This window comes from Myotis yumanensis, unplaced genomic scaffold, assembly GCF_028538775.1.
Source record: "Myotis yumanensis isolate MYYU_CA2020_CCGP unplaced genomic scaffold, mMyoYum1.0.hap1 SCAF_3, whole genome shotgun sequence".
NCBI classification, from domain to species: domain Eukaryota; kingdom Metazoa; phylum Chordata; class Mammalia; order Chiroptera; family Vespertilionidae; genus Myotis; species Myotis yumanensis.
In genome coordinates, this window is record NW_027223754.1 from 62,261,493 (window position 1) to 62,288,551 (window position 27,059).

Below are 27,059 nucleotides of genomic sequence, written 5' to 3' on the forward strand. Positions count from 1 at the left end.
GTTTCTACTTTCTGTATATTGTGACTAATGCTGCTATGAACAGTGGTATATAAGTATCTGTTTGAGCACCTATCTTCAATTCCTTTGGATCTAGGTAGGAGTGAAGTGGAATTGCTGGGTCATATGGTAATTCTATATTTAACTTTTTCAGGAACTGCCAATTGTTTTCCACAGTGGGTGCATCCTACCAACAATGTGCTTGGTTCCGATTTCTTGACTTCCTTGCCAAAATTGCTATTTCTTGTGCTTATTGGCTATTTGTATGTCCTCTTTGGAGAAATGTCTTTTGCTCATTTTTTGAGTAGGGTTTTTTTTTTCTTTTTTTTTGAGTTGTAGGTTTTCTTTATATATTCTGGATATTGAGTCCTTATTAGATATATTATTTGCAAATATTTCTCTGTTTCTGCGATGTCTTTTTCACTGTTTTTCTTTTGGTGCTTGTACTTTTGGTGTTATTTAAAAGAAACAATTGCCAAATCCAAGGTCATGAAGATTTTCTCCTATGTTTTCTTGTATGGGTTTTATATCCTAGGTCTTCAGTCTATTTTGACTTAATTTTTATATACAGTATGCAATATGGTTCCAATTTCATTCTTTTACATGTAGATATGCAGTTTTACCAGCATCATTTGTTGACAAGACTATCTTTTCTCCATTGAATGGTCTTGGCAACCTTGTGGAGAAACTACTAACCATGTGTAAGGGTTTATTTCTGGGCTCTCTATGCTATTCCATCAGTCTATGTCAGTGATGGCGAACCTATGACACGCGTGTCAGAGGTGACACGCGAACTCATTTTTTTGGTTGATTTTTCTTTGTTAAATGGCATTTAAATATATAAAATAAATATCAAAAATATAAATCTTTGTTTTACTATGGTTGCAAATATCAAAAAATTTCTATATGTGACACGGCACCAGAGTTAAGTTAGGGTTTTTCAAAATGCTGACACGCCGAGCTCAAAAGGTTCGTCATCACTGGTCTATGTCTATCTTATGATAGTACAACATTGTTTTAATCACTGTAGCTTTGTAGTAAGTTTTATAATCAGACTAGAGGCCTGGTGCACAATATTCGTACATGGGGTGGGGGATGGGGTGGGGGGAGGGTCCCTCAGCCCGGCCTGCACCCTTTCGCAATCTGGGACTTCTTGGGGGATGTCCGACTACTGATTTAGGCAGTTGGACATCCCTCTCATAATCCAGGACTGCTGGCTCCTAACAGCATACCTGCTTGCCTGCCTGATTGCCCCTAACCACTCTGCCTGCCTGCCTGATGCCCCAACTGCTTGCCTGCCTGCCTGATCGCTCCTAACCCCTCTGTCTACCTGATCGCCCCTAACCACTCTGCCTGCCTGATGCCCCTAACTGCTTGCTTGCCTGCTTGATCACCCCAACTGCTTGCCTGCCTGCCTGATCACCCCTAACCACTTGGATGCCTGCCCAATTGCCCCTAACCACTTGCCTGCCTGCCCGATTGCCCTTAACCACTTGCCTGCCTGCCTGATCACCCCTAACTGCTTGCCTGCCTGATCACTCCTAACTGCTCTCCTGCCTGCCTGATCACCCTTAATCGCTTGCCTGCCTTCCTGATCACCCCTAGCCACTTGCCTGCCTGCCTGCCTGCCTGATCACCTCTAGCCACTCGCCTGCCTGCCTGATCATCCCTAACTGCTCGCCTGCCTGCCTGATCATCCCTAACCGCCTCTGCCTTGGCCCCCGCCACAGCGGCTTCGTCCAGAATGACATCCAGAAAGTTGTTCAGCTGTCTGGTCTAATTAGCATATTATGCTTTTATTATTATAGATAGTTTGAGTTGTCCAATTTTGCTTGTCCTTTTTAAGATTGTTTCGGTCATTTAGGGTCCCTTGAAATTCCATATAAATTTTAGAATGGATTTTCTATATCTGTAAAAATTGTCATTGGGATTTTGAACTGAATCTGTAAATCACTTTGGGTAGTATTATCATCTTAACAATATTGTCTTCCATGAACATAGGATGTCTGTCCATTTATCAGGTCTTCTTCATTGTATTAATGTTTTGTAGTTTTCCATATACAAATCTTTCTCCTATTTGATTAAATATACTTTATTTTTTTTTTAAGGCAATTGCAAAGGGAATTGTTTTCTTAATTTCCTTGTTGGATTATTAATTTTTATCTATCTATCTATCTATCTACCTACCTATCATCTACCTATCTTTTAAAAAATCTTTATTGTTTAAAGTATTACATATATCCCTCCTTTCCCCCCACTGGCTGCAAAAAGGTCTACTAAACTAATGTGCCATAATTTAGTTACACTAATTATAGTAATAAATATTTAGGATGTTATCAAATTTCGACTAGTACAAAAAATGCTACAACAAACTTTTTTATATTACAGATTTTTTTAAAATTAATATTTTCTTTGTTCAATTTTTTCTCAGAATGTACTAGGTTAAGGGGTATGACTATTTAATGATCTTGACATATAGACCAAAGTTCTTTTCTAAAGGATCTTATCAAATTATACACCAAAATCAACCTTAGTTTTTCTCCTAATTCGTATTTGATCTTTTCCCCTAAGCATATGTAAACATAGGGCTAAACATAGATAGCACTGTCAGTATTAGCAGGACCCTACTTTGGTACACAATGAGACTCAAAAACCATATTTGAATGTTGGTTATGCAAAAACTAAACAATCACAACAAAACTGGTGGGTATGGGGAAGGGAGTATTGTATTATACAAAAGAAAAGTTTCCAAACTACTATGACCATAAAATGTTATTTGACAATAAAACTCTAGCATTTCATATGTTTAAACATTTTTTCTTCTTTACTTCATAACCCTTAAGAAGTTCAATTGAGGCAAGAGACTTGCTGCTTTTCTGGAACAAGAAATGATTTATATATTCTTCTCAAATGAAGTACATTTATAAGATCAACATTTACAAAAATTAATATCTAAACATATTTATTTTAGCATTGCAATTTTTGGTTTTCTGCCCACCCAAAAAAAAAAAAAAAAAAAAAAAAGAGTGACTAGCAGCCTAGGACCTAAAAATGTAGAGAATAGCAGAGTGGGTAGAGTGGAAGGTACAGTACAAAGCAGAGAGAATGGGGGGTGGAGGTGGGGAGGGGCAGAAATAATTATTTTTAAAATGATCAATCATGAGGTCCAGGCGGGTAAGCAGAAAAGTGAAGCCATGAGGGACAGACCAACTGCTAAGAGGAAATGTGCTTGCAGTTTGGGAACTATTTTGTAAAAGTTATTTAAATTATTCATCTGCATTATATTAGCATATTTTCTTTTGGTTACATTAAGTATAGGCCAGGAAAAGATACCTCAAAGAAAAGGAAATGAATAGTGAAAGAAGACTTCTTTTTTGGACACAATTCATTATACTGAAAGCAGAGCCATAAAGAAAAAAATACCATGAACATTTTCTATAGTTCGGGTTTTAGTGTCTTTTTACTTGCTTTGGTAATCATTCTTTAAAATCTATTACAATGTCACTGGAATTTTATTACTCTACTAAGTTACTTTATGAACATTCAAATATGTAGCTGGAAAAAAATAAAACTAGGTTCCACTTACCTGTATGACCAGTTTCACTAGTCAATTAAACCAAACAATTGCCCTGACATTGTTTTCACAGAACTGACCCTAACTGAATAAACTGAACTGACAAGTTGCTTTGTATTTCAAAGTGCAGAATAGACAGTGTGTGTGTGTGTGTGTGTGTGTGTGTGTGGAGGGGGCAGAGGGAGGCAGGGGAGAAGACAGGGCATTTACAGACTGTAGTTAGCTGTGGTCTAGAATGAGCTATGTTTAAAGTTTATCAAGTCTAATTTCAATTGCAAAAAAATAAAAAAGCAGTCGTTAGCCTTAATTATTTTAGTTCAATTTTTTTTCATTATAGCAATTACATATATTAGCTGTATTTTAAAAAGGTATCTTTAATACACAACCTACAATCACCTCCCTCTGTGGATAATAGAAACTACTGTAGTGCTGTCAGTTTTAAGGATATGTTTCTTTATAAACTTGTGTGTAGGCTTCTAAATCCCCCAAATTTATATTAATTCCTCAGGAAATTAAAAATATGTTCATGTTTCTTAATAAAAAGTGACAATTTCTATTTTTGAAATAAATATAATTGAATAATTTAATGCCTCCAAATATGGTTTTAAAGTCTTTCTGTAACTATAATAATTAGTATTAAAAAAGTTTTGTAATCACTCACTTTGCTTATTGTTAGTAATCTTTCCTTATAGGAAAGTTTTAGTAATTAGTGACTCAGAAATCATATACATAATAAATGACTCATGACACATTTTATAGAATTGTTATTCCTCCTTTGTTTCAATAAACTGTACCTATGAGTCAGAGAAAAGCAATGCCTGATTATAACAAAACTAGAGGCCCGATGCATGAAATTGGTGAAAGGGGCTCAGCCCTCGTGGCCCCAGCTGCCTTGTGGCCCCGCAGCCCCGCCCATTGGTTGTTTCAGAAGGTTGTTCCACCATCTGGTCTAATTAGCATATTAGCTCTTTATTATATAGGATTATGAATTTTGATTCAAATACTAATTTAACTTATTATATACTTTCTCTTAAAATCTAAAAAACATAATGGTGACTATATTTTGTTGTGACATTTTCTTCTGTTCGAGTTTATTTTGAAAGAAACTCCTAGAAATAGAACTCTTTCTTGCCAGGGACAAAATATATTTTCTAGGATGGAATTTAACACTGAGTTGCTTTCTGTGTATAAATATATACATGTGACATTTTCTAGTAGTGGTGGTAGTTTGTGCTGCAAAATCCACATATCCTTGCCTAATCTTTGTGATTGTGCCATGAAATGTCAAACACCTACTGAGATCCAATATGGGGCAACACTTTGGTGCTACTCTGTTCTCAATCTAAAGCACTAGTTCTCAGACCTAACTAATCATGAGAACCACTACGGAAAACGTTAAAAAACAACAACAGTGATTTCTGGGACGCCATCCCAGTCCTACTGAAACAACATTTCTCAGCTTTCTTAGGTTCTGATGACCAATCAAACTTGGAAAACACAGCTTTTGTGATCTGGGACTTGCTGCAGGCCACTCCAACCATTTTATTAAGTTTGACAATACTGCACATAGACCACCTTATACTCGGAGTTGACCATCCTTACTTTGAAACTGGGTGTCCCGTATGGTTAATAATATCTTTATCTTTAACAGGGGTAATATTTAACTGATACAATTTAACCAATTAGGAAGCCAGTCTTTGCACTGGAGCAGGACCCTGAGAAACTGTGGTGTCAGGTGTTACTTCTTTGTTGCTGAATGGTGGGGAGGTCCAGGGATTTTCAGAAGAGGGACCAGGACAGACAGGACTGTGTTGGGATGATGACACTTAGGGGCTTAGAGCAGCAGCTTTTTACCACTATTTTTGGGAATGTTTTATTATTTTAATTACCAGAAGCAAGTGCATACTACGTTATTATCAGCCCTGCTCTGGGCCTCAGATTCCCACAGTATGGTCCAGATAATGAGAAATTCATGAAACTAGTATGCTAAGATAATTAAAAGGAATCAGCATGGCAGTGTTGGGTAGATAGATCTGTAGAACATAATTTTTTTAAAAAAATGTGGCCCTAGATCACTTTCATTAGAGCTTGATAAAAATGCAGATTCCTGGGCTTTCTTTTAGACCTACTTAATTGCAATCTCTGTGAGCTGGATCTAGTAACCTACATCTTGTAGTAACTTACAAGAATCTTAGGTAATTATCATACTAACATTTGAGAATTACTACTGAGGTGTAAGGAATAGACATGAGAGAGATATCGACATTTGAGTGTTAAAGAGACATCTGTAACACATCCGTAACACATCATTTGTATAATGCACCATGTGTTTACCACCTAAAGTCGAGCCTCCTTCCATCACCATTTATCCCGCCTATACCCTGTTCCCCCCTTTCCCTCTGAGAAAGAATGGGGGTCATAAAGCAAAGAGAAGAAAGCATTTCTAGAATATCTATAATGCCATGCGATGGATAGATTAGGGGACTATGAAGAGAATACTGGCAATTAGGAAGTCATCAGTGACCACTGAGAAGGGAACAGTGGACAAATGATGGGGAAGAGAGCAGAAGGAATTAAGTAAAAAGAGAGGGGTTAACTTCTGAAAAGTTACTTATGTCAATACACACACAGACTTTTACAATTGAATTTACTAGGGTGACACTGGTTATAAAATTATACAGGTTTCAAGTGTACAACTCCGTAACACATCATTTGTATAATGCACCATGTGTTTACCACCTAAAGTTGAGCCTCCTTTCATCACCATTTATCCCGCCTATACCCTGTTCCCCCCTTTCCCTCTGGCAATCACCATACTGTTGCTTGTGTCTGTGAGTTTTCTGTTTTTTTTTTTTCTTAATCCTTTCACCCTTTCAACCAGCCCCCCTAATTCCCTCTCCCTGCTGACAGCTGTCAGTCTTTTCATGGAATCCATGAGCCTGTTTCTGTTTTGTTAGTTTATTTTGTTCGTTAGATTCCACATATATGTGAGATCATATGGTATTTGTCTTTCTCTGACTGGCTTAGTTCACTTAGCATAAGTCCAGGTCCATCCATGCTGTCACAAAAGGTATGATTTTCTTCTTCTTTCTTCTTTCTTCTTCTTTCTTTCTTTCTCCTCCCTTCTCCTTCCTCCCCCTCCCCCTCCCCCTTTCTTCTTCTTCTTCCTTCTTCTTCCTTCTTCTCCTCCTCCTCCTCCTCCTCCTCCTCCTCCCCCCCCCACCCCCCCCCACAGCTGAGTAGTATTCCATTGTATAAATGTACCACAGCTTTTTAATCCAATCATCTACTGATGGGCACTTGGTCTGTTCCCAGATTTTGGCTATTATGAATAATGCTGCAATGACAATAGGGGTGCATATATTCTTTTGAATCAGTGTTTTGGGTTTCTTTGGATATATTCCCAGAAATGGAATAGCAGTTCCACTTTTAAGTTTTTGAGGAAACACCATACTGTTTTCCACAGTGGTTGCACCAATCTGCATTCCCAGCAACAGTGCATGAGGGGTCCCTTTTCTCCACATCCTTGCCAATACACACACACACACACACACATACACACACACACACACACAAACACACACCACTTTTTTTTTTTTTGAGAGGAACCAAAAAGTGGGGGGTGGGAGGGTGAAGATTTTTAAAAAAATCCTTGGGTGAAAAAGATTAAGGGAAATACATTTAGATGACATCCTATATAATACAGAGCTAATATGCAAATGGTCGGCATGCCCTCACGCCATCACGCTGTAACAGCTCAGACACTCAACACTGGGGAGAGAGGAAGGAGGACCAGCCAGGCACAAATGAGCTTGCGAAAGAGGAATGGGGACCAGCCAGGCTCTGTCCTTGGAGAGGGACAAGCCGCCTGCCCTGTGGTCCTGAGCGCCAGCAGCTGGGGCTGCGACCCAGGAGAGGGGCAAGCCGCCCGCCCCACGGTCCCGGGTGCCAGTGGCTGCACCTGTGGCCCGGGAGAGGGACAAACCACCTGCCCTGTGGTCCTGGGTGCCAGTGCCTGCGGTTGTGGCCTAGGAGAGGGACAAGCCGCCCGCCCCGCGGTCCCCTGCAGCTGCAGCCAGCCCGGGCAAAGCTGGCCCGTGTCCTGGTTGGCTGAGGCTGGCCAGGGGGGAAGCCTGGGTCCTGGGTGCCTGCGACCGGCCGGAGGAGGGAATCCTGGGTCCTGAGTGTGGGGAAAGGTAGAGGCAGTTAGGGGAGATCAGGCCAGCAGGGGAGCAGTTAGGGGCAATCAGGCAGGCAGGCAGGTGAGCAGTTAGGAGCCAGCGGTCCGGGATTGCGAGAGGCAGCTGGACATCCTCCGAGGAGTCCCAGACTGAAGAGGGTGCAGGCTGGGCTGAGGGATCCCCCTCCCGTGCACGAATTTCATGCACGGGGCCTCTAGTCCTATATAATAAAGAGGTAATATGCAAATTGACCATCACACCCTTGCACAAGATGGCCGCCCCCATGTGGTCAAAGATGGCTAGCAGGCGAGGGCAGTTGTGGGCAATCAGGCTAGCAGGGAAGGGCAGTTAGTTAGGGGTGACCAGGCCAGCAGGGGAGGGCAGTTGGGGGCAACCAGGTCTGCAGGGGAGGGCAGTTGGGGGTGATCGGGCCCGCAGGGGAGGGCAGTTGGGGGCAATCGGGCCGGCAGGGGAGCAGTCAGGTGTCGATCAGGCTGGCAGAGGAGTGGTTAGGGGGTGATCAGGCTGGCAGGCAGGTGAGCTGTTGGGAGCCAGCAGTCCCGAATTGTGAAAGGGATGTCCCCCAACAGGGATCGGGCCTAAACCAGCAGTCGGACATCCCCCGAGGGGTCCCAGATTGGAGAGGGTGAAGGCTGGGCTGAGGGACCACCTCCCCTCACCCCCCCGTCAGTGCACAAATTTTGTACACCAGGCCTCTAGTATTATAATAAAGACAAGATATAGATGATGGATTGATGATTTTGGGGTGTGGAAGTGTTCTGAAATATGAAAATGGAAAATAGGTAAATAAAAATAAAAACACTGGGCAACAGGAATGAGCACCTTGTTAATGTTCAACAACATGGATCTGTAATGCTTCCAACCAGCAAAAGTAGCAGATTTCCATAAGAATTTTTAGCACATTACTAGGAAACTCAAGATTTTTCTCTTCTTCTTTCCTTCCTTCCATTAAATATTTATAGAGTAACTACCAGGCTGTAAGATGCTATGCTAAAGGTGAGAATTGTAAAAAAAAGCCTGCTGGATGAATCTGGTAACAAAGCAATCTAGAGTGCTAGTGACAGTGCTCAGACAGATAAGGCTCAGACTGGGCAGGAAGAAGAGGGCTTGACAGAGGAGAAAAATACCAACAGTTTATGAGTCTAGGGCTTGTAATGAGCCCTAATAAAGCACAAGGTTAGTGGGAATGAAAGAACTGGGAGAGCTGGAAGGACTGAGAAAGCTAAAAGGACAGGAGATAAAGAGTCAAGAATGTAATTTTCGAGTTCTAGTGTTTTAATTTTTTCTCCCCTTCAAACCTACTCTTGAGAAATTCATCTTAATGTGATTCAATTGTATAACAATGCTGATGGGTGGGGAGTGGGATTTGCAGTGTGATTTATAATATCTCCTAAATGAAAAAATTTTAGACACTGATGCATTATTAAGGCACAATTAGGTAAAAAGTTTAAAAATGATTTTATTTGTTTGACATGTAAACAGAATATGATTTATAAAGAAGTCATTGTTGTACCTACTTCAGTGGTGGTTGGCATTTGGAGGACACACACACACACACACAAATATATATATATTAAAACAAAATAGAGAAACACAATATATTTTTCTGTAACTTTCCTTTTTTGAAAAATTATCAATATGGTATGGACCCCTTTTAAAGTTAGCACATACAGAGTACTTTTTTGTAACTATGCATCTTGAAGTTTTTCTTAAATTTAGCAACTTAACATTTGTAACAAATCACCTGGATTCCATTAAGTGCCTTCTATGTAAAAAATTCCAGGCAACTAAACTTTGCCATTTGGTCAGTTGAGATTGTGCATATGCCATTTTCTAGATAAGTTTTTGAAGTAAGTTAGCTGTAACAGATAAATCTGCAAGTGCTTACACTAGAAGACAAGGCCTTTGTGAACAAGGCTGTACATGTTAAGAGGGCAAGTCCATGCCTATTTTGCTATCAGTGGTTGAATACAGTGGGAGTTTGATAAATGTTTACTAAATGACTGGAAAGAGCAAGAGCAAGAATCAAGGTTTAATGAGGCTATGGAAGACCAATTCATGCTGGCAGTAATGTGGCATGCTTTATGATTTAGTCTAGATTTTCTGCTGTTTACTGGTAATAAAACCCACATCAACATTCTTTTATTTTTATTTTTAAACAACGGCATCCTTGGCTTAAACAAAGAAACTCTTTTTAAAAAAAAAATATATATTTTTTATTGATTTCAGAGAAGAAGGGAGAGGGAGAGAGAGATAGAAACATTAATGATGAGAAAGAATCACTGATTGTTGCCTCTTGCAGGCCCCCTACTAGGGATCGAGCCCACAACCTGGGCATGTGCCCTTGACCGGAATCGAACCCAGAACCCTTCAGTCTGCAGGCCAACGCTCCATCCACTGAGCCAAACCAGTGAGGGCCACATCAACATTCTTAACTAACTTGGTGGCTTCTTGAAAATAGGGTTGGCACACACAAAAAACGCCAATTAAATTTTTTCTCTTTTATACTGGACCAACTAATGAAGCAATGATCTTAAGACACTGGACATAAAGGAATGAAGGACAATGACCCCTAAGACACAGTTCATGTGGCAGAGTGGTGAAGAAAAGAGAGCTGCAAGGAGAGAAAACTCTAAAATTTATAGACTGCCCCCTTGAGTATTCACCTAGGCATTGAACAGTATATATGTGTAAAGAAACTACCAGAGGCTGAGATAGAACCACTGAACAATCCCTAATGATCACATAGGCCAGGAATAGTGCCTATTCCCACCAGACAATGTATAAAACCTACTAATTCATATGACATGAGGTAAATACTTAAAGGGCTTTGGTCTCAGTAGTAGTGGAAAAATTAGCCTTACGATAAACTCTTCTTTGCTTATATAAGCTTAAAAGCAAGACTTGAAATGACCAAACTTTTTCCAAGAAACTTAGCCATGCTTGAAAACAAAACTCACACAGATGTATAAAAATCCAAAAATTATTTAGTTCTAAGACAAAATTCACAATGTCTGGCACCCAGTAAATAAATTAGTAGGCATGCAAAGAAGCATGACAATATGATACATAATGAAGTCAATTTAATAGAAAGCAATTACGAAATGACAAAATAAGAGAATTAGTAGACAAGGATATCAAAGCAGTTGTTGAAACTCTATTTCATTTGCTCAAGAAAAGCAAGTTTGAAAAGGTTAAGTAGAGACCTGGAAAATATCAAAAAGACCCAAAATGAACTTCTAGAAATGAAAATTATAATATCTGAGATGAAAAACATACTGAACTTAATTAACATTATATTATACACTAGAGGCCCTGTGCATGAAATTCGTGCATGGGGGTGGGGGGTCCCCTCAGCCCAGCCTGTACCTTCTCCAATCCAGGACATCCCTCTCACAATCCTGGACCGCTGGCTCCTAATCGCTCACCTGCCTGCCTGCCTGGTCACCCCTAACTGACCCACCCCTGCTGGCCTGATCAACCCTCACTGCCTCTGCGTGCTGGCCTGATCGCCTCTAACTGTCCCCCCATACCAGCCTGGTTGCCTCTAGCTGCCCCCTGCTGCCAGCCAGGTTGCCCCCAACTTCCCCCTCCCTGCCAGCCTGGTCGCCCCTAACTGCCCCCCCCCCCCCCGCTGGCCTGATTGCCCCTCACTGCCTCTGTGTGCTGGCCTGGTCACCCCTTACTGCCCTCCCCCCCGTCGACCTGGTCGCCCCCAACTCCCCCACCCCTGCTGGCTTGGTCACCCCCACCTGCACCCCCCCCCGCCAGCCTGGTCGCCCCTAACTGCCCCCCTGCTGGCCTGGTCACCTCTTACTGCCCCCCTGCCGGCCTGGTTGCCCCCAACTGCCCCCCTCTGCCAGCCTGGTCACCCCTAACTGCCCCCTGCCAGCCTGGTCACCCCAACTGCCTCCCCCCCCACTGGCCTGGTCACCCCACGCAGCCTGCTATTCAGTCATTTGGTTGTCCCTTACTAACAACCCCCCCCCCCCCCCCCCGGCCTGGTTGTAGGCAGCCATCTTGTGAGGGCATGAGGGTTAATTTGCATATTAACTCTTCATTATATAGGATTGGAAAAGAAAAGGTTAGTGGAGTTGAAGACTTAGAAGAATTTATGCAAAAGAAAGTGAACGAGAGAGAGAGAGAGAGAGAGAGAGAGAGACACTTAAAAAAAAAACAACCCAAACATTTGAAGAAATAACAGATGAAAATTTTCTAAATTTGATGATATCACATATACAATAAGTTTGACAGATATGAAGCACAGGGAACAGCAAGAAAGCCACACCAAGTCACATCATAATCAAATTGCTTAAAGTTAGTGAAAAAAATCTTAAAAGCAGCTAGAGAAATAAGACATTACTTATAGAGGATGACAGCATATTTCTTGTCAGAAACAATGCAAACTAAAAGAGAAGTAACATCTTTCAAATACTAAAGAATTCTTTACACAGGGAAAATATATTTCAAAAACAAAGGTGAGCCCTGGCCAGTGTTGCTCAGTGGTTAAGAACATCAGCCCCAGAAGGTCATGGGCCCAATTCCCAGTCAAGGGCACATACTTGGGTTGTAGGTTCGATCCCCACCTGAGTTGGGGCATGTGTGGGAGGCAACTGATTGATGTGTCTCACATAGATGTGTCTCTCTCTTTCCCCTCCACTTTCACTCTCTCTAAAAATCAATGGAAAAATGTTCTCAGGTGAGGATTACCAAAAAACAACAAGAAAGGTTAACTCAGCCCCTAGATGTATATTTAAAAGTATTAAAATAGGTAGTCAAACATATCCTGTACTTGAATGTTCACAGCAGCGTTATCACAACAGCCAAAAGGTGGAAATAACCTAACTGTCCATCAGTGAATGCATGAGCTGAAGGTAATATATCTGGAAATCTGCTAAGCGAGTAGATTTCAGGTGCTCTCATCATACTTACACAAAAGGTTAAATACTATGTGACAGATACGTTGATTAGCTTGATTGCAGCAATCATTTCACTGTGATAAATATATGTCAAATCTTCATGTTATCACTTTATATACATTTGTTATTAAAAAATAAATAAAATAGCAAAAAATAAAATTCAAACTATAACACAAAGGCTCTCAAAGGTGAAGCACAAGAAACATAAGAAAAAGAAAGATAACGTGGACTTCATCAAAATTAACTTTTGTGATCAAAGGACATTAACAAGAAAGCAAAAGACAACCCATAGAATGGGAAAAATATTTTCATATCATATATCTGATAAGGGTCTATATTCAGAATAAAGAACTTTTACAACTCAACAACAAAAAGACAGACACCCTAATTAAAAAAAGGACAAATGACATGAATAGACATTTCTCCAAAGATAAACAAATGGCCAATAAGCACACAAAACAATGTTCAACATCATCAGTTACAAAGTTAATGCAAATAAAAATTACAATGAGATACTATTTCAAACCCACTAGAGTGGCTGGAATGAAAAAACAAAAAACAGCCCTAGCTGGTGTTAGTTGGAGCATCGTCCTGTACACCAAGAGGTGTCGGGTTTGATTCCCAGTAACGGCATATACCCTGGTTGTGGGTTTGATACCAGGTTGGAGCATGTTTGGGAAGGCAACTGATCGATGTTTCTCTCTCTTTCTCCTCCTCCCTTATGCTTAGTGTCAGAGAAAGACAAGTACCATATGATTTCACTCATAGGCAGAATTTAATGAACAAACTGAACTAAGAAGCAAAATAGAGACAGACTCATAGATAGAGAGCAGGCAGGCAGCTCTGGTGGCGGGACTCGGGGAGAGAAGGTTATGGGGTGGGGAGGAGGGATTGAACAAAAAAGAAAAAACATAGAAAGAACTTAACAGTGTAGTGACTGTGGGGAAGGGCTGGGGGAGGTGGAGGTAGAAGAGGGTATAGGGTTGATAAATGGTGATGGGCAAAATAAATTAATTAAAAACATTAAAAAATAAACAAAAACAAAAAATAAGCATTGGTGAGGATATAAGAAATTGAAACACTTGACATTGCTGGTGGGAATGTAAAATGGTGAAGTTGCTGTAGAGAACAGTTCTGTGGTTCCTCAAAAAGTTAAATACTGAATTACCATGTTACTTAGCAATTCTACTTCTTAGGTACACATCTGTAAGAATTGAAAATAGGTGTTCAGACAAAAAACTTGTACACAAGTGTTCATAGCAGCACTATTCACAATAGCCAAATGATGGAAATAACCTAAACATCCATCAGCTGATGAGTAGATAAACAAAATGTGATATATCTGGACAATGGAATACTATTCAGTAATAAAAAGGAAGGAATTAAATACTGATAGATGGTGGAACATGAATGAACTTTGAAAATGTTATATTAAGTGAAAAAGGCAAGACACAAAAGTTCACATACTGCATACTTCCATTTATATGAAAAATCCATAGAGACAGACAGCACATTAGTGGTTGCCAAGGGCTAGAGAGAATGAGAAGTGAATTCTTAGGGAATAGGGTTCCCTTATGGGTGATTAAAATGTCCTATAACTTGACAGTGATAATGATTGTACATTATAAACGTACCAAAGGCCACTGAAGATTAAAATTTTTTTTAAATGGTGAACCTTCAAACACATACAATTTATTTGGCCTTAGGGATATAACTGAGAAATACATTGTAATCTTGACTTTTGTTAAGAATATTCAGAAATATAGAAATAAAAAAAACACACAAAAAAGGTGAAATGACTTTTTGTAACATACTGAAGTGAAAAGAATGTATCACCAGCAGACCTGCTCCATAACTATTGTTAAAGGAAGTAGATCAACTGGAAGCAATATGATACCATATGGATATTTGTATCTACACAAAGGAATTAAGAACACCAAGCATGGTAACTATTTGGTTAAATATAATAGCTTTACCTCATATTATTATATCTCTTTAAAAGATTATCAACTGTTTAAAGTAAAAACAATGGCAATGCAGTGTGAGTTTTATTCACGTGTAAGTAAAATATATGACAACAGGAGCACAAACACTGGGAGAAGTAAATGGAAGGATACTACTGTAAGGTTTTTATGCTATACTAGAGGCCCGGTGCACAAAAATTTGTGCACTCGCGGGGGTGGGGGGGGGGTCCCTCAGCCCGGCCTATGCCCTCTTGCAGTGTGGGACCCCTCGGAGGATGTCCACCTGCTGGCTTAGGCCCGATTCCTGGGGGATCGGGCTCAAGCTGGCAGTCAGACATCCCTCTGGCAGCCCGGCAGCCCTCAAGGGATGTCCACTTGCCAGTGGGGAGCAGGCCTAAGCTGCAGTAGAACATCCTTAGCGCTGCTGAGGAGGCAGGAGAGGCTCCCACCACCACTGCTGTACTGGCAGGCATCAGCCTGGCTTGTGGCTGAGCAGAGCTCCCCCTGTGGGAGTGCACTGACCACCAGGGGGCAGCTCCTGCATTGAGTGTCTGCCCCCTGGTGGTCAGTGTGTGTCATAGTGACCAGTCATTCCCAGTCTTACTGTTGTTAGGGTCAGTTTGCATATTACCCTTTTATTATATAAGATAGAGGCCTGGTGCACAGGTGGGGGCCGGCTGGTTTGCCTTGAAGGGTGTCCCGGATCAGGGTGGGGGTCCCGCTGGGGTGCCTGGCCAGCCTGGGTGAGGGTCTGATGGCTGTTTTCAGGCTGGCCACACCCCCTTTAGGATGGGGGGGTCCCCACTGGGGTGCCTGGCAAGTCAGTCTGAGTTTTCAGGTTGGCCAAGACTCCCTGGTGACGGAAGCTCCCAGCCTCTCTTTTTGTCTTTCTTTCTTTTTTTTTTTTATTAAGGGATTTATTTACCTTCTATAATTGAAAATTTGTAGCCTTGAGAGGAGCTCAGAGCCGGCCAGGGTGGGCGGGAGGGAAGCTTGGCTTCCTCAATCACCAGGGGCAACCCACTCCTGCTCGCTCCAGCTCCGTGGCCACGGCTGGCTGAAAGCAGGTATCTGGGGTTTATTTACATTCTATAATTGAACTTTGTTGCTTTGAGTGGAGCTCAGAGCCGGCCGTGGCAGGTGGGAAGTTTGGCTTCCTCCATCATTGGGGCAACCAAGCCTCCTGCTTGCTCCAGCTCCGTGGCTGCTGGCCGCCATCTTGGTTGGGTTAATTTGCATATAGTCGCTCTGATTGGCTGGTGGGCGTGGCTTAAGGTGTAGTGAAGGCACGGTCAATTTGCATGTTTGTCTTTTATTAGTGTAGATAGTACATAGTATATAGTAAAAAGTCACATAAATAGGTAGTCAAACATATCCTGTAGTTGAATGTTCACAAACTATATCTACATCTAATCTATATCTATATCTCTATACCTATAATTTAAAGTAATCACTGTATAAAGGGTTATAGCCAATAAGTCAACAATGAGATAAAATAGAATGGTAAAAAATATTCAATTAATCCAAAAGAAGGCAGGAAAAAGAAAAAAGGAAAAAAAAGGAGAGATAGAATAAGTAAAAAACAAATAGCAAGATAGATTTAAAAATAATCATATCAGTGAACACATTAAAATGTAAATTTTCTGAAAACCCAAAGTAAAAGTCCCATTTTGTCAGAATAAATAAAAAAGCAAGATTTAACTGTATATATTACCTATAAGACAATTTGGCATAAACAGGTTAAAAGAAGAAAGGGTGGAAAATCATAGCATGTAACACTAGTCAAAAGATGTGAAGCCTCTACACTAAAAACTAAAAATTAAATAAATAAATAACACTGCTAAGAGGAATTAACATCTAAATAATTGGAAAGATATACTGGGTTTATGGGTCAGAATATTTAATATTATTAAGATGTTGATTATCCTCATTTCATCGACAAATCCAATGTAATTGCAATCAATTCACAGCCAGTTCTTTTTCTTTTTTAGTAGAAACAATTATAGAATTAACATGGAAATGTAAAAAAGACACAGAATAGCCTAAAAGCTTTGAACTTGACCAGAGATGGATAACCAATACTACCTAATTTCAAGACATTATGAAATATTGACATAAAGACAGACTGAGATAACTAGTATAGAACAGAGTTTAGAAACAGCCTTTCACATATATCTATGTATATAAAACCCTAATATGCAAATAGACCAAACAGCGGAACAACCGGTCGCTATGATGTGTGCTGACCACCAGGGGACACACACGAAATATGGCGGGCATCGGCCAGGACGGGAGGGTGGAGCAGGTGAGTGGGGGCGCCAGCCCACGGCAGGGCACTGGTCGCTGTCATCAGGGTGAGCCTCTGGTGGTTACTGAAAATTCTTTGCTCCCGTGTGCCATGGTTTTGCCCAGAGCTCACTCCTGCTGCCGGCGCTAGCCCTGCTAGCACCTGCAGCCGGCACCAATCACTCGGTGCCATCAGTGGGTGTGAGCAGTGTCTGCTGGTTCCGATCACCCCTGAGGGCTTCTCCACCTCCCCCTGATACTGAGGGGCGATCAGGGCAGCAGCTGCTGGTCGCACACGCTGCTGGTGCCGGCCCCAATCGCTCTGTGCCGTCAGCGGGTGCGAGCAGGGACAGTGCCGTCAGTGCGTGGGAGCTGCAGTGGCGGGAGCGGGGCTTCCGGCAGACAGGGGATTGGGGGCTGCGGCAGGAGGTGCCAGGTGGGGGTGCAGAGAATGGGACGATTCCCAACCCTGTGCCCACCACAGCCTCACAGCCCACAGTTCCTTTCAAGGTGCATGAATTCATGCACTGAGCCCCTAGTAACTAATATTCAACAAGGGTCTTTCCAGCAAATGATGCTAGAATAATTTCGTTTTAATATGCAAATAAACGAATTTCAATTTATATCTTGCACAGTATATAAGAATTAACTAAAAATGAACCACAGGCTTAAAACTATGAGATTTAGATGAAAACATCGACAAAAACCTTTCAATCCCGAATTAAAAAACATATTTTAGATACAACACTCAAAATACAAGCCACAGAGAACAAACTGATTAGTGGGAGAAAATATTTGCAAATCATGTATCTGATAAGAGACTTGTATCTAAAATGCATAATGCTCAAAACTCAAAAATAAGAAACAACTGATAAAAATGTGCAAAAAACTTGAACAAACATTTCTGTGAATAAGAACAGAGGGCATATAAAACCTTGAAAAAGTGCTCAATATCATGAGCCATTAGGGAAATGAGAATTAAAACCACGCGATACCTGTACATACCCATCAGAAGAGCTAAAATGGAAAAGACTGACCAGATCAAGTATTTGTGATGATGTAGAGCAGGGGTGGGGAAACTTTTTCTGCCAGGGGCCATTTGGATATTTATAACAGTAATTTTGGGCCATACAAAATTATCATCTTAATCATTAGCCTGCTATTTGGTCAAACATTTAATTAACTCACCCCTAATGCCTTTGCAGGGCCAGGCCAAATGATTTTGCAGGCCTTATATGGCCCTCGGACCAGACATTCCCCACCCATGATGTAGAAGAACTAGAACTTTCATACGCTGATGGTGGAAATATAAAATGCTACAAACATTTGGTAAAAAGTTTGGAAATTTCTTAAAACATTAAACATACATGTACTACATAACCCAGCTATTCTACTCACAGATTATTTACCCAAGAGAAACAAAAGCATATATTCATACAAAGACTTGTACATGGATGATCATATCAGCTTTATCCTATACTAGAGGCCCGATGCACAAAATTCATGCAAGAGTAGGCCTTCCTTCCCCCGGCTGCAAGCAGGCACCTGGGACCCAGGCTTCCCTCTGGCCACCGGCAGGCATCCAGGACCCAGACTTCCCTTGCAGCCCCAGCTTCATCTGGAAGGAAGTCCAGTCTAATTAGCATATTAGGCTTTTATTATTATCTATACTAATAAAAGGGTAATATGCTAATTAGACCAGACATCTTCTGGACGTCCTTCTGGACAAAGCCATGGTGGTAGGGGCCAAGACAAAGGTGGTTAGGGGCAATGTGGCCAGCAGGGGAGAGCAGTTAGGGGCAATCAGGCCAGCAGGGAAGGGCAGTGAGGGGGCGATCAGGCCAGTAGGGGAGGGCAGTTAGGTGGCGATCAGGCCAGCAGGAAGAGGCGGTTAGGGGCGATCAGGCAGGCAGGCAGGCGAGCGGTTAGGAGCCAGCAGTTCTGTATTGAGAGGGGGATGTCCGACTGTCGGTTTAGGCCCGATCCCTGCAGGCCAGGCCGAGGGACCCCAATGGTGTATGAATTCATGCACTGGGCCTCTAGTTCATAATAAGCAAATATTAGAAATAACCCAAATGTCTATCAATAGGTGAATGGATAAAAAACTATGGTATATCTACACAATGGAATGTTACTCAGCAATATAAAAGGATAAACTATGGACGAATCTTGAAGTAATTATACAGAATAAAAGACGACATAAAAGGTGTGTGTGTGTGTGTGCGTGTGTGTGTGTGTGTGTGTAAAGCATACAGTGATACCATTTATATAAAAGTTTAAGAAATGTAAAAACATCTTCAATGACAGAATGGAAATCAGTGGGTACTTGGAGATCAGTATGTGGGTGGGGACAGTTGGGAGGGGGAGAGTCCAAAGGAGCACCAGAAAAAACTTTGGGGGAGATGCATGTGTTCATTATCTTCATTTTGGTGATGGTTTCATGGGTATACATGTGTCAAATGTTAGCATATATAATTTAAATATGTGCAGTTTAGTATATGCCCATTATGCCTCAATAAAGCTATTATAAAGGGAATATTTGTTTTCATTTTGAGTACTTTTTAACATTTTCATTTTGGCTAGTCAATTATTTATAATCTCAGACATATTCTGAATAGCATATAACCTAATGGTAATTCTAACAAAAGTTAAGTTTTACCTCTATTTTATTCTTAAAAACTCTATACTGGTTTAAATATTAACCTGCTCTAAAGAATACAGATCCTGAGAGAATTCCCTTGTTTTTTTTTTTTTTTTTTTACCATGTATCATGAATAGTCTATTGTTATAGAAGCAATCTAATACAGGCATACCTCAGAGATATTTTGAGTTTGGTTCCAGATCACCACAATAAAGCAGTTACTGCAATAAAGCAAGTTACACAATTTTTTGGTTTCCTAGTGCACATAAAAGTTATGCTTACACTATATTGTACTCTATTTAAAGTGTGTGACAGCAATATGTCTAAAAAATACAACGCGCAAATCTTAATTAAAAATACTTTATTATGACCAGCCAGCCGGCGTAGCTCAGTGTTGAGTGTCATCCTATGAACTAGGTTATGGTTCAATTCCCAGTCGAGGCACATGTTTGGGTTGTGAGCTTGATCCCCAGTGTGGGGCATTCAGGAGGCAGCCAATCAATGATTCTCTCTCATCATTGATGTTTTTATCTCTCCTTTCCCTTCCTCTCTGAAATCAATAAAAATATATTTTAAAAAATACTTTATTGCTAAAAAATGCTAACCATGCCTGGCCAGTGTGGCTTAGTGGTTGAGAGTCAACCCATGGACCAGGAGGTCAGGGTTCGATTCACAGTCAGGGCACATGCTCGGGTTGCAAGCTCGATCCCCAGTAAGGGGTGTGCAGGAGGCAGCTGATCGATAATTCTCTCTTATCTTTGATGTTTCTCTCTCTGAAATCAATAAAAACATTTTAAAACAATGCTAACCATCATCTGAGTCATAATCCTTTTGTTGGTGGAGGGTCGTGCCTCAACTTTGGTGGCTGCTCACTCCTCCAGGTGGTGGCTACTGAAGATTGGGGTAACTATAATGATTTCTTAAAATAAGACACTAATGAAGGTTGCCATATCAATGGACTCTTCCTTTCACAAATAATTTTTCTATAGCTTGTGATGCTGTTTGATAGCCTTTTACCCACAGCAGAACTTTTAAAATTGGAGTCAATCCTTTCAAACCCTGCCACTTCTTTATCAACAAAGTTTATATAATATTTTAAATTCCTTTGTCATTTCAACAATCTTCACAGCATCTTCATCAGAAGTAGATTCCATCTCAAGAAACCACTTTCCTTTCTTATCCCCAAAAGCAACTCCTCATCTGTTCAGGTTTGATCATTCAGCCACATCTTCAGGTTCCACTTCTAATTCTAGTTCTCTTGCTAATTTCCACTGCATCTGCAGTTACTTCCTCCAATGAATTCTTGAAACCCATCTAAGTGATCCGTGAGAGGTGGAATCAGTTTCTTCCAAATTGCTGTTAATGTTGATATTTTGACCTCTTCCCAAGAATCACGAATGTTCTTAATGGCAGCTAGAAGGTGACTCCTTTCCAGAAGGTTTTCAATTTACTTTGCCCAGATCATCAGAAGAATCACTATCTATGGCAGTTAGAGCCTTATGAAATGTATTTCTTAAATATTAAGACTTGAAAGTCGAAATTACTCTGTGTTCCATGGGCTGCAGAAGGAATGTTGTGTTTGCAGGCATGAAAACACATTGATCTCGTTGTATATCTCCATCAGAGCACTTGGGTGACTAGGTGCATTGTCAATAGCAGAAATAGTTTGAAATGAATCTTTTTTTCTGAGCAGCCAGTCTCAACAATGGGCTTAAAATATTCAGTCAACCATGTTGTAGACAGATGTGCTATCATCTAGGCTTTGATGTTCTATTTACCGAACACAGGCAGAGGAGATTCAGCAGAATTCCTAAGGGCCCTAGGATTTCTGGAATGGTAAATGAGCACTGGCTTCAACCTAAAGACTCCAGCTACATTAGCCCCTAACAAGAGAGTCAGCTTGTCCTTTGAAGCCAGGCAATGATTTCTTTCTAGCTATGAAAAGTCCTAGATGGTATCTTGTATTGCTGTTTCATCTACATTGAAAATCTGTTGTTTAGTGTAGCCACCTTCATTAGTGACCTTAGCTAGATCTTCTATATAACTTGCTGTAACTTCTACATCAGCACTTGCTGCTTCACCTTGCACTTTTATGTCATGGAGATGGCTTCTTTTCTTACACCTAATGAACCAACCTTTGCTTGCTTCAAACTTTTCTTCTGCAGCTTCCTCACCTCTCTTAGCCTTCAGAGAACTGAAGAGAATTAGGGCCTTGCTCTGCATTAGGCTTTGGTTTAAGGGAATGTTGTGGCCGCTGTGTCTATCCAGATTACTAAAACTATCCATATCAGCAATAAGGCTGTTTCGCTTTCTTATCATTTGTGTGTTCACTGAGTGGCATTTTTAATTTCCTTCAAGAACTTTTCCTTTGAACTCACAACCTGGCAAACTTTAACACAAGAAGCCTAGCTTCCAATCTAGTTTTCTGGGGCTTATGACATGCCTTTCTGACTACTAGTAAGCTTAATCACTGTTTTTTGATTTAAAGTGAGAGACATGTGACTCCTTCTTTCACTTGAACATGTAGAGGCAATTGTAGGGTTATTAATTGGCCTAATTTCAACACTGGAGTGAATTGGAAGGCTCGGGGATACAGGGGAACTGTCAGTAGGTGGAGCAGTCAGAATACAAAGATTTATCAATTAAGCTTATTGTCTCACATGGGCACGGTTCACGGAGGTCCAAAACGGTTACAATAGTAACATCAAAGATCACTGATCACAGATCACCATAACAGATATAACAATAAAAAAGTTTGAAATATTTCAAGCCCTAGCTGGTCTGGCTCAGTGGATAGAGCGTCAGGCTGTGGACTGAAGGGTCCCGGGTTCGATTCCAGCCAAGGGCACATGCCTGGGGTTGCAGGCTCGATCCCCAGTAGGGGTGTGCAGGAGGCAGCCAATCAATGATTCTCTCTCATCATTAATATTTCTATCTCTCTCTCCCTCTCCCTTGCTCTCTGAAATCAGTAAAAATAAAAATATATTTAAAAAAGAAATATTTCAAAATTGCCAAAATGTCACAGAGACATAAAGTGAGCAAATGCTGAAAAAATGGTGCCAACAAACTTGCTCAATGCAGGGTTGTTACAAACCTTTTATTTGTAAAAAAGTGCAAAAGGAGCTATGTCTGTAACATTTTTGTGGGTTGGAAAAGAGTAAAATTTATGGACTATTTAAAATTATAATACTTTATTTTAAATCTTAAGGTAAGTTATACACTCTGCATAAATCTTTTAATATAGGTTTACTGATTCTTTCTCCATATGTCTTACAAAAAATATTTCACAAAAGTACGAAATTGAATAATGAAGTATATGTACTCATCACTCAGCTTCAAACATTATCCACATTTTGAGTTTTTTTGTGTCATTTTTTTTTTGTTAATCCTCACCCGAGGATATTTTTCCATTGATTTTTAAAAAGAGTGGAAGGGAGGGGGAGAGACAGAGAGAGAGAAACATCAATGTGAGACACATCGATTGGTTGCCTCCTACATGCACCCCAATGGGGATAAAACCTGTAATCCTATCTAATAAAGAGGGAATATGCTAATTGACCCTCATGCCATCGCAAAGATGGCGGCACCCACAGCTAATAATGAGGGAATATGCTAATTGCTGCCACGCCCTCAAAGATGGCAGCGCCCACAGCCAATAAGAAGGGAGTATGCTGACTGCCACGCCCTCAAAGATACGGCACCCACAGCCACAAGATGGCAGCGCCCAGTCCCCTCAGCCCCACTGAGCGCCTGCCTCTGGAGTCCCCCAGTCCCCTCAGCCCCCCAGGGCCGGCCCAAGGTGCAGGTAAGCCTTGATGGTGGCTGCCCAGCTGCCCAGGGCCACCCGAGTACAGGTAATCAGGGCTGGTTGAGGCTCGCGCTGCCAGCAGTGGCAGCAGCAGAGGTGTGATGGGGGCGTCACCTTCCCCTGATCGCCCGGTCACCTTCCGCCCCTGAGGGCTCCCGGACTGTGAGAGGGGGCAGGCTGGGCTGAGAAACCCCCCTCCAGTGCATGAATTTTCATGCAACGGGCCTCTAGTAAAGGTGTATGTCCTTGACCAGAATTAAACCATGGACCCTTCAGTCCTTGGGCTGACGTTCTATCCACTGGGCCAAACCTGCTAGGGCTGTGGCTTTTTATCTTTTAAATCTATTGAACCCTTTCCCACTCTTCCTTATGGAATATATATATATATATATATATATATATATATATATATATATTTTTTTTTTTTTTTAAATATATTTTTATTGATTTCAGAGAGGAAGGAAGAGGGAGAGAAAGAGACAGAAACATTTGCGATGAGAGAAGAATCATTGATTGGCTGCCTCTAGCATGCCCCACACTGGGGACTGAGACTGCAACCTGGGCATGTGCCTAGGAATTGACCAAGACCTCCTGGTTCACAGGTCGACACTCAACCACTGAGCCACACCATCTGGGCCATCTGGAATATTTTAAAGCAAATTGCACACACCATAGCATTTCAAATCACAAATATTTCAATATTTCAATATTTTTCTCAATATTAGACAAGTTTTTAAAAAATTGCTTCATGTAAAGTTAATTATATTTCATTGAAATTTAATTTCATTACTTAATTTAATTTCCTATATTTTCCCCTTACAATTTGTATAGGAGTGTGTATCCATTTAGAAATTCCTATTTAAATGAACTGAAGTGCTGCAAGGTAGTTTTTTAAATTAAAAAACAATTTAATGTTGCTCCAAGGTGTTAATTATATTACTTAAGAAAAATAATATAATGACATAAATACATAGAAGTTTATATGAATTTTAATATTTATTTTTTAAGAAGTGTTTTTGATAGGTTATTCTGAAAATAAAACAAAGACGAGGGATCTACACCATATTATCAAGCAGAGATTCATTCAGTATTTTAGTCATTTATTTACATAGCCTTCCATGGTTTGACCCTGCAATGTGCTGCAGCTGGCTTGTAGTTTTTAAGAGCTGATTGGTAAATTTTGAGGAATTTTGTGAGCTGGTTGTTGAATGCCACCATTATTAAAACTTTATTTAGATTTAAAACAAAATAAATTTTATTTAAATAAGAAATATATACTTAAAAATTGATCAATGTTTAATTATTTTACTATTTTTTACTATTATCTCTGCTCTTGCACTTACATATGTCCACTGTATTTGCATGGTGGAAGTATTATGTAATGGTGTGCTACTGAGCATCTCTTCTCCTCTCCATCCATGTTCAGTAACATGTTGGCAGCTTGAAGTTAGTCATGGTGAGAATATTTATACCACAGATATAACCAAATGCTACAAATCAGAGCCATCCCTACCTCACACCTCTCTCTGGAGAGCTGGCTGTTAACATTTGCCAGCACAGTACTGCTTCCACCCTGAGCATTAACTATGTGTCAGGCACTGCACTATTATGTGACCTCCTGGTTCACAGGTCGACCCTCAACCACTGAGCCACGCCAGCTGTGCTTTGTTTTAATACTTTTTAATATACTACTTTAAAAGGAACACTAGTGAAGTGGCTTCTATGGCTTTGTTTTATTATTTGAATTTCAAAATTACAGAAAAATGTAATTAGATGTTGATTTAAGTAACAAGAGGATTGAAAACAGTATGTAAAACATATACAGTGGGGCCTTGACTTACGAGTGTCCTGACTGACAAGTTTTTTGAGATACCAGCTGTCTCTCGGCCGATTTTTTGCATTGAGTTGATAGAGTAATTTGAGTTAATGAGCTCCTTCACGAGCTCAGTCTCGGAATGAATTAAACTCGTAAGTCAAGGCCCCACTGTATATGACCCTTGAACAACACGGGTTTGATGTACCGGTTCACTTATATGAGGATTTTTTTCAATAAATATACAGTCAGCCCTCTGTTTCCCTGGGTTTCACATTCCAGATTGGGAATCTGCGGTTCCAAGGGGCAACTATATGCATTGTTCTACGTCATTTCATATAGGGGACTTGAGAACCTGGGGATTTTGGGGTGTGTGTGTGTGTGTGTGTGTCCTGGAACAATCCCCAGCAGCTATGGAGGGACAACTATCTATAGAAAAGTTCTGGGGAAGTCAAAAGTTACATGGGGATTTTCAACTGGGGTCGGGGGAGGGTGTGTGTGTCTGTGACCCTAACCTCTGCACTGCTCAAGGTTCAACTACTTCAACTATATATTCTTTAAATGATACAATATAAGGCTAAGGAAAATAAAAAAAATCTGATTTTAAAAATAAATAATTTGGGAACTATCATATACCAAAGAATGTGAGAACTTGAGGTTATACCAAGCTAAGTATGTTTAGTAGTTAAGTGACTTTTTTAATCAATTAAAGAAGCAAAAAAGCAAATCTATTTTAAAAATGAGGCTTTAGTTAAAAACTTAAAATGCCACTAAAATTTGTCAAACTTGTTTTGCCAGTTGATATTTCCAGAAATCAGAGCTCTGTCTGTCTAGTCTGCATTTATATTTAGTCTGGGCATTTAATCTCTCTTTTGATCTTAATTTTGCCATATACTGTAAGTTGTTTTCTAAGGCTTTAACATTAAAAGTTAGTTTCATGAATTGTAAAATCATTTTCTACTATCAGACAACTTTTTTTTTAAACTTCTCAGAAAATACACAAAGGAATAACAAGGACTTAAAACAAACACTGTGATTCTTTATATATGTGTTTCTTTCAAGTTACTTACCTCTTGTGAAAGCTGTGTTACTTGGTCCTTTTGATGTTCCAGGTCTTTTAAAACCAACGAGTTTTGTTTTTCTAACTGAAGTACTCTTCTTGCCAAGTGGACACTAGGCAAATGAAATAAAAAAAAATAATGCTTAGAAAAGGGAATGCTATCTAAAATATTCACAAAGTGTTTGTGTGCTTGAAAACTGACTTACCATTTCCTAATAACACTAAAATATTAACAGAAAAAATATGTAGTCAAATATTTTCAGATGTCAACAGTAAAGAGCAATATTACAATGCAGAATTTTGAAAGTAACATTAAAATCTCCTTAATAACATAACTTTAATATATTGATTAGAACAGAGATGGATTGTACCATTGCTACATTACGATGCTTACTTTAAAAGACCACAAGATAGCAATTTACAGCTTTTCTCCATTTTTATAAAAATTCCCCATTTACAAACAAATTAGGCAATTAGTTGAAACAATAAGCTTGCACTTTGAAAAAAAATCGGTGTTTACCTCAGACAACATGATGCATTTTATAATACAAAACACAACTAAATAAATTTTCTATTGAAAGTAGAGGTGGAAAAGATGTGTAAAAAGTGAAAAATGTCTATTGTACTGAGTGTAACCTTTAAAGTTATGTTACCTTTAGTTTTTTTTAAAAAATATATTTTATTGATTTTTTACAGAGAGGAAGGGAGAGGGATAGAGAGTTAGAAATATCTATGAGAGAGAAACATCGATCAGCTGCTTCCTGAACACTCCCCACTGGGGATGTGCCCGCAACC

General features: G+C 40.2%; 1 protein-coding gene across 3 annotated transcripts in view; it reads right to left on the reverse strand.

Annotated features, from left to right (window-relative positions):
* Nucleotides 1-27,059, reverse strand: part of PIBF1 (progesterone immunomodulatory binding factor 1) — a 220,522-nt gene that overhangs the window by 42,049 nt on the left and 151,414 nt on the right. For all 3 annotated transcript variants that reach the window (XM_070408953.1, XM_070408951.1, XM_070408952.1), the window contains one exon: nucleotides 26,275-26,377. In XM_070408953.1, the coding sequence (XP_070265054.1) occupies nucleotides 26,275-26,377 (103 nt within the window). The remainder of the gene's footprint in view (nucleotides 1-26,274; nucleotides 26,378-27,059) is intronic.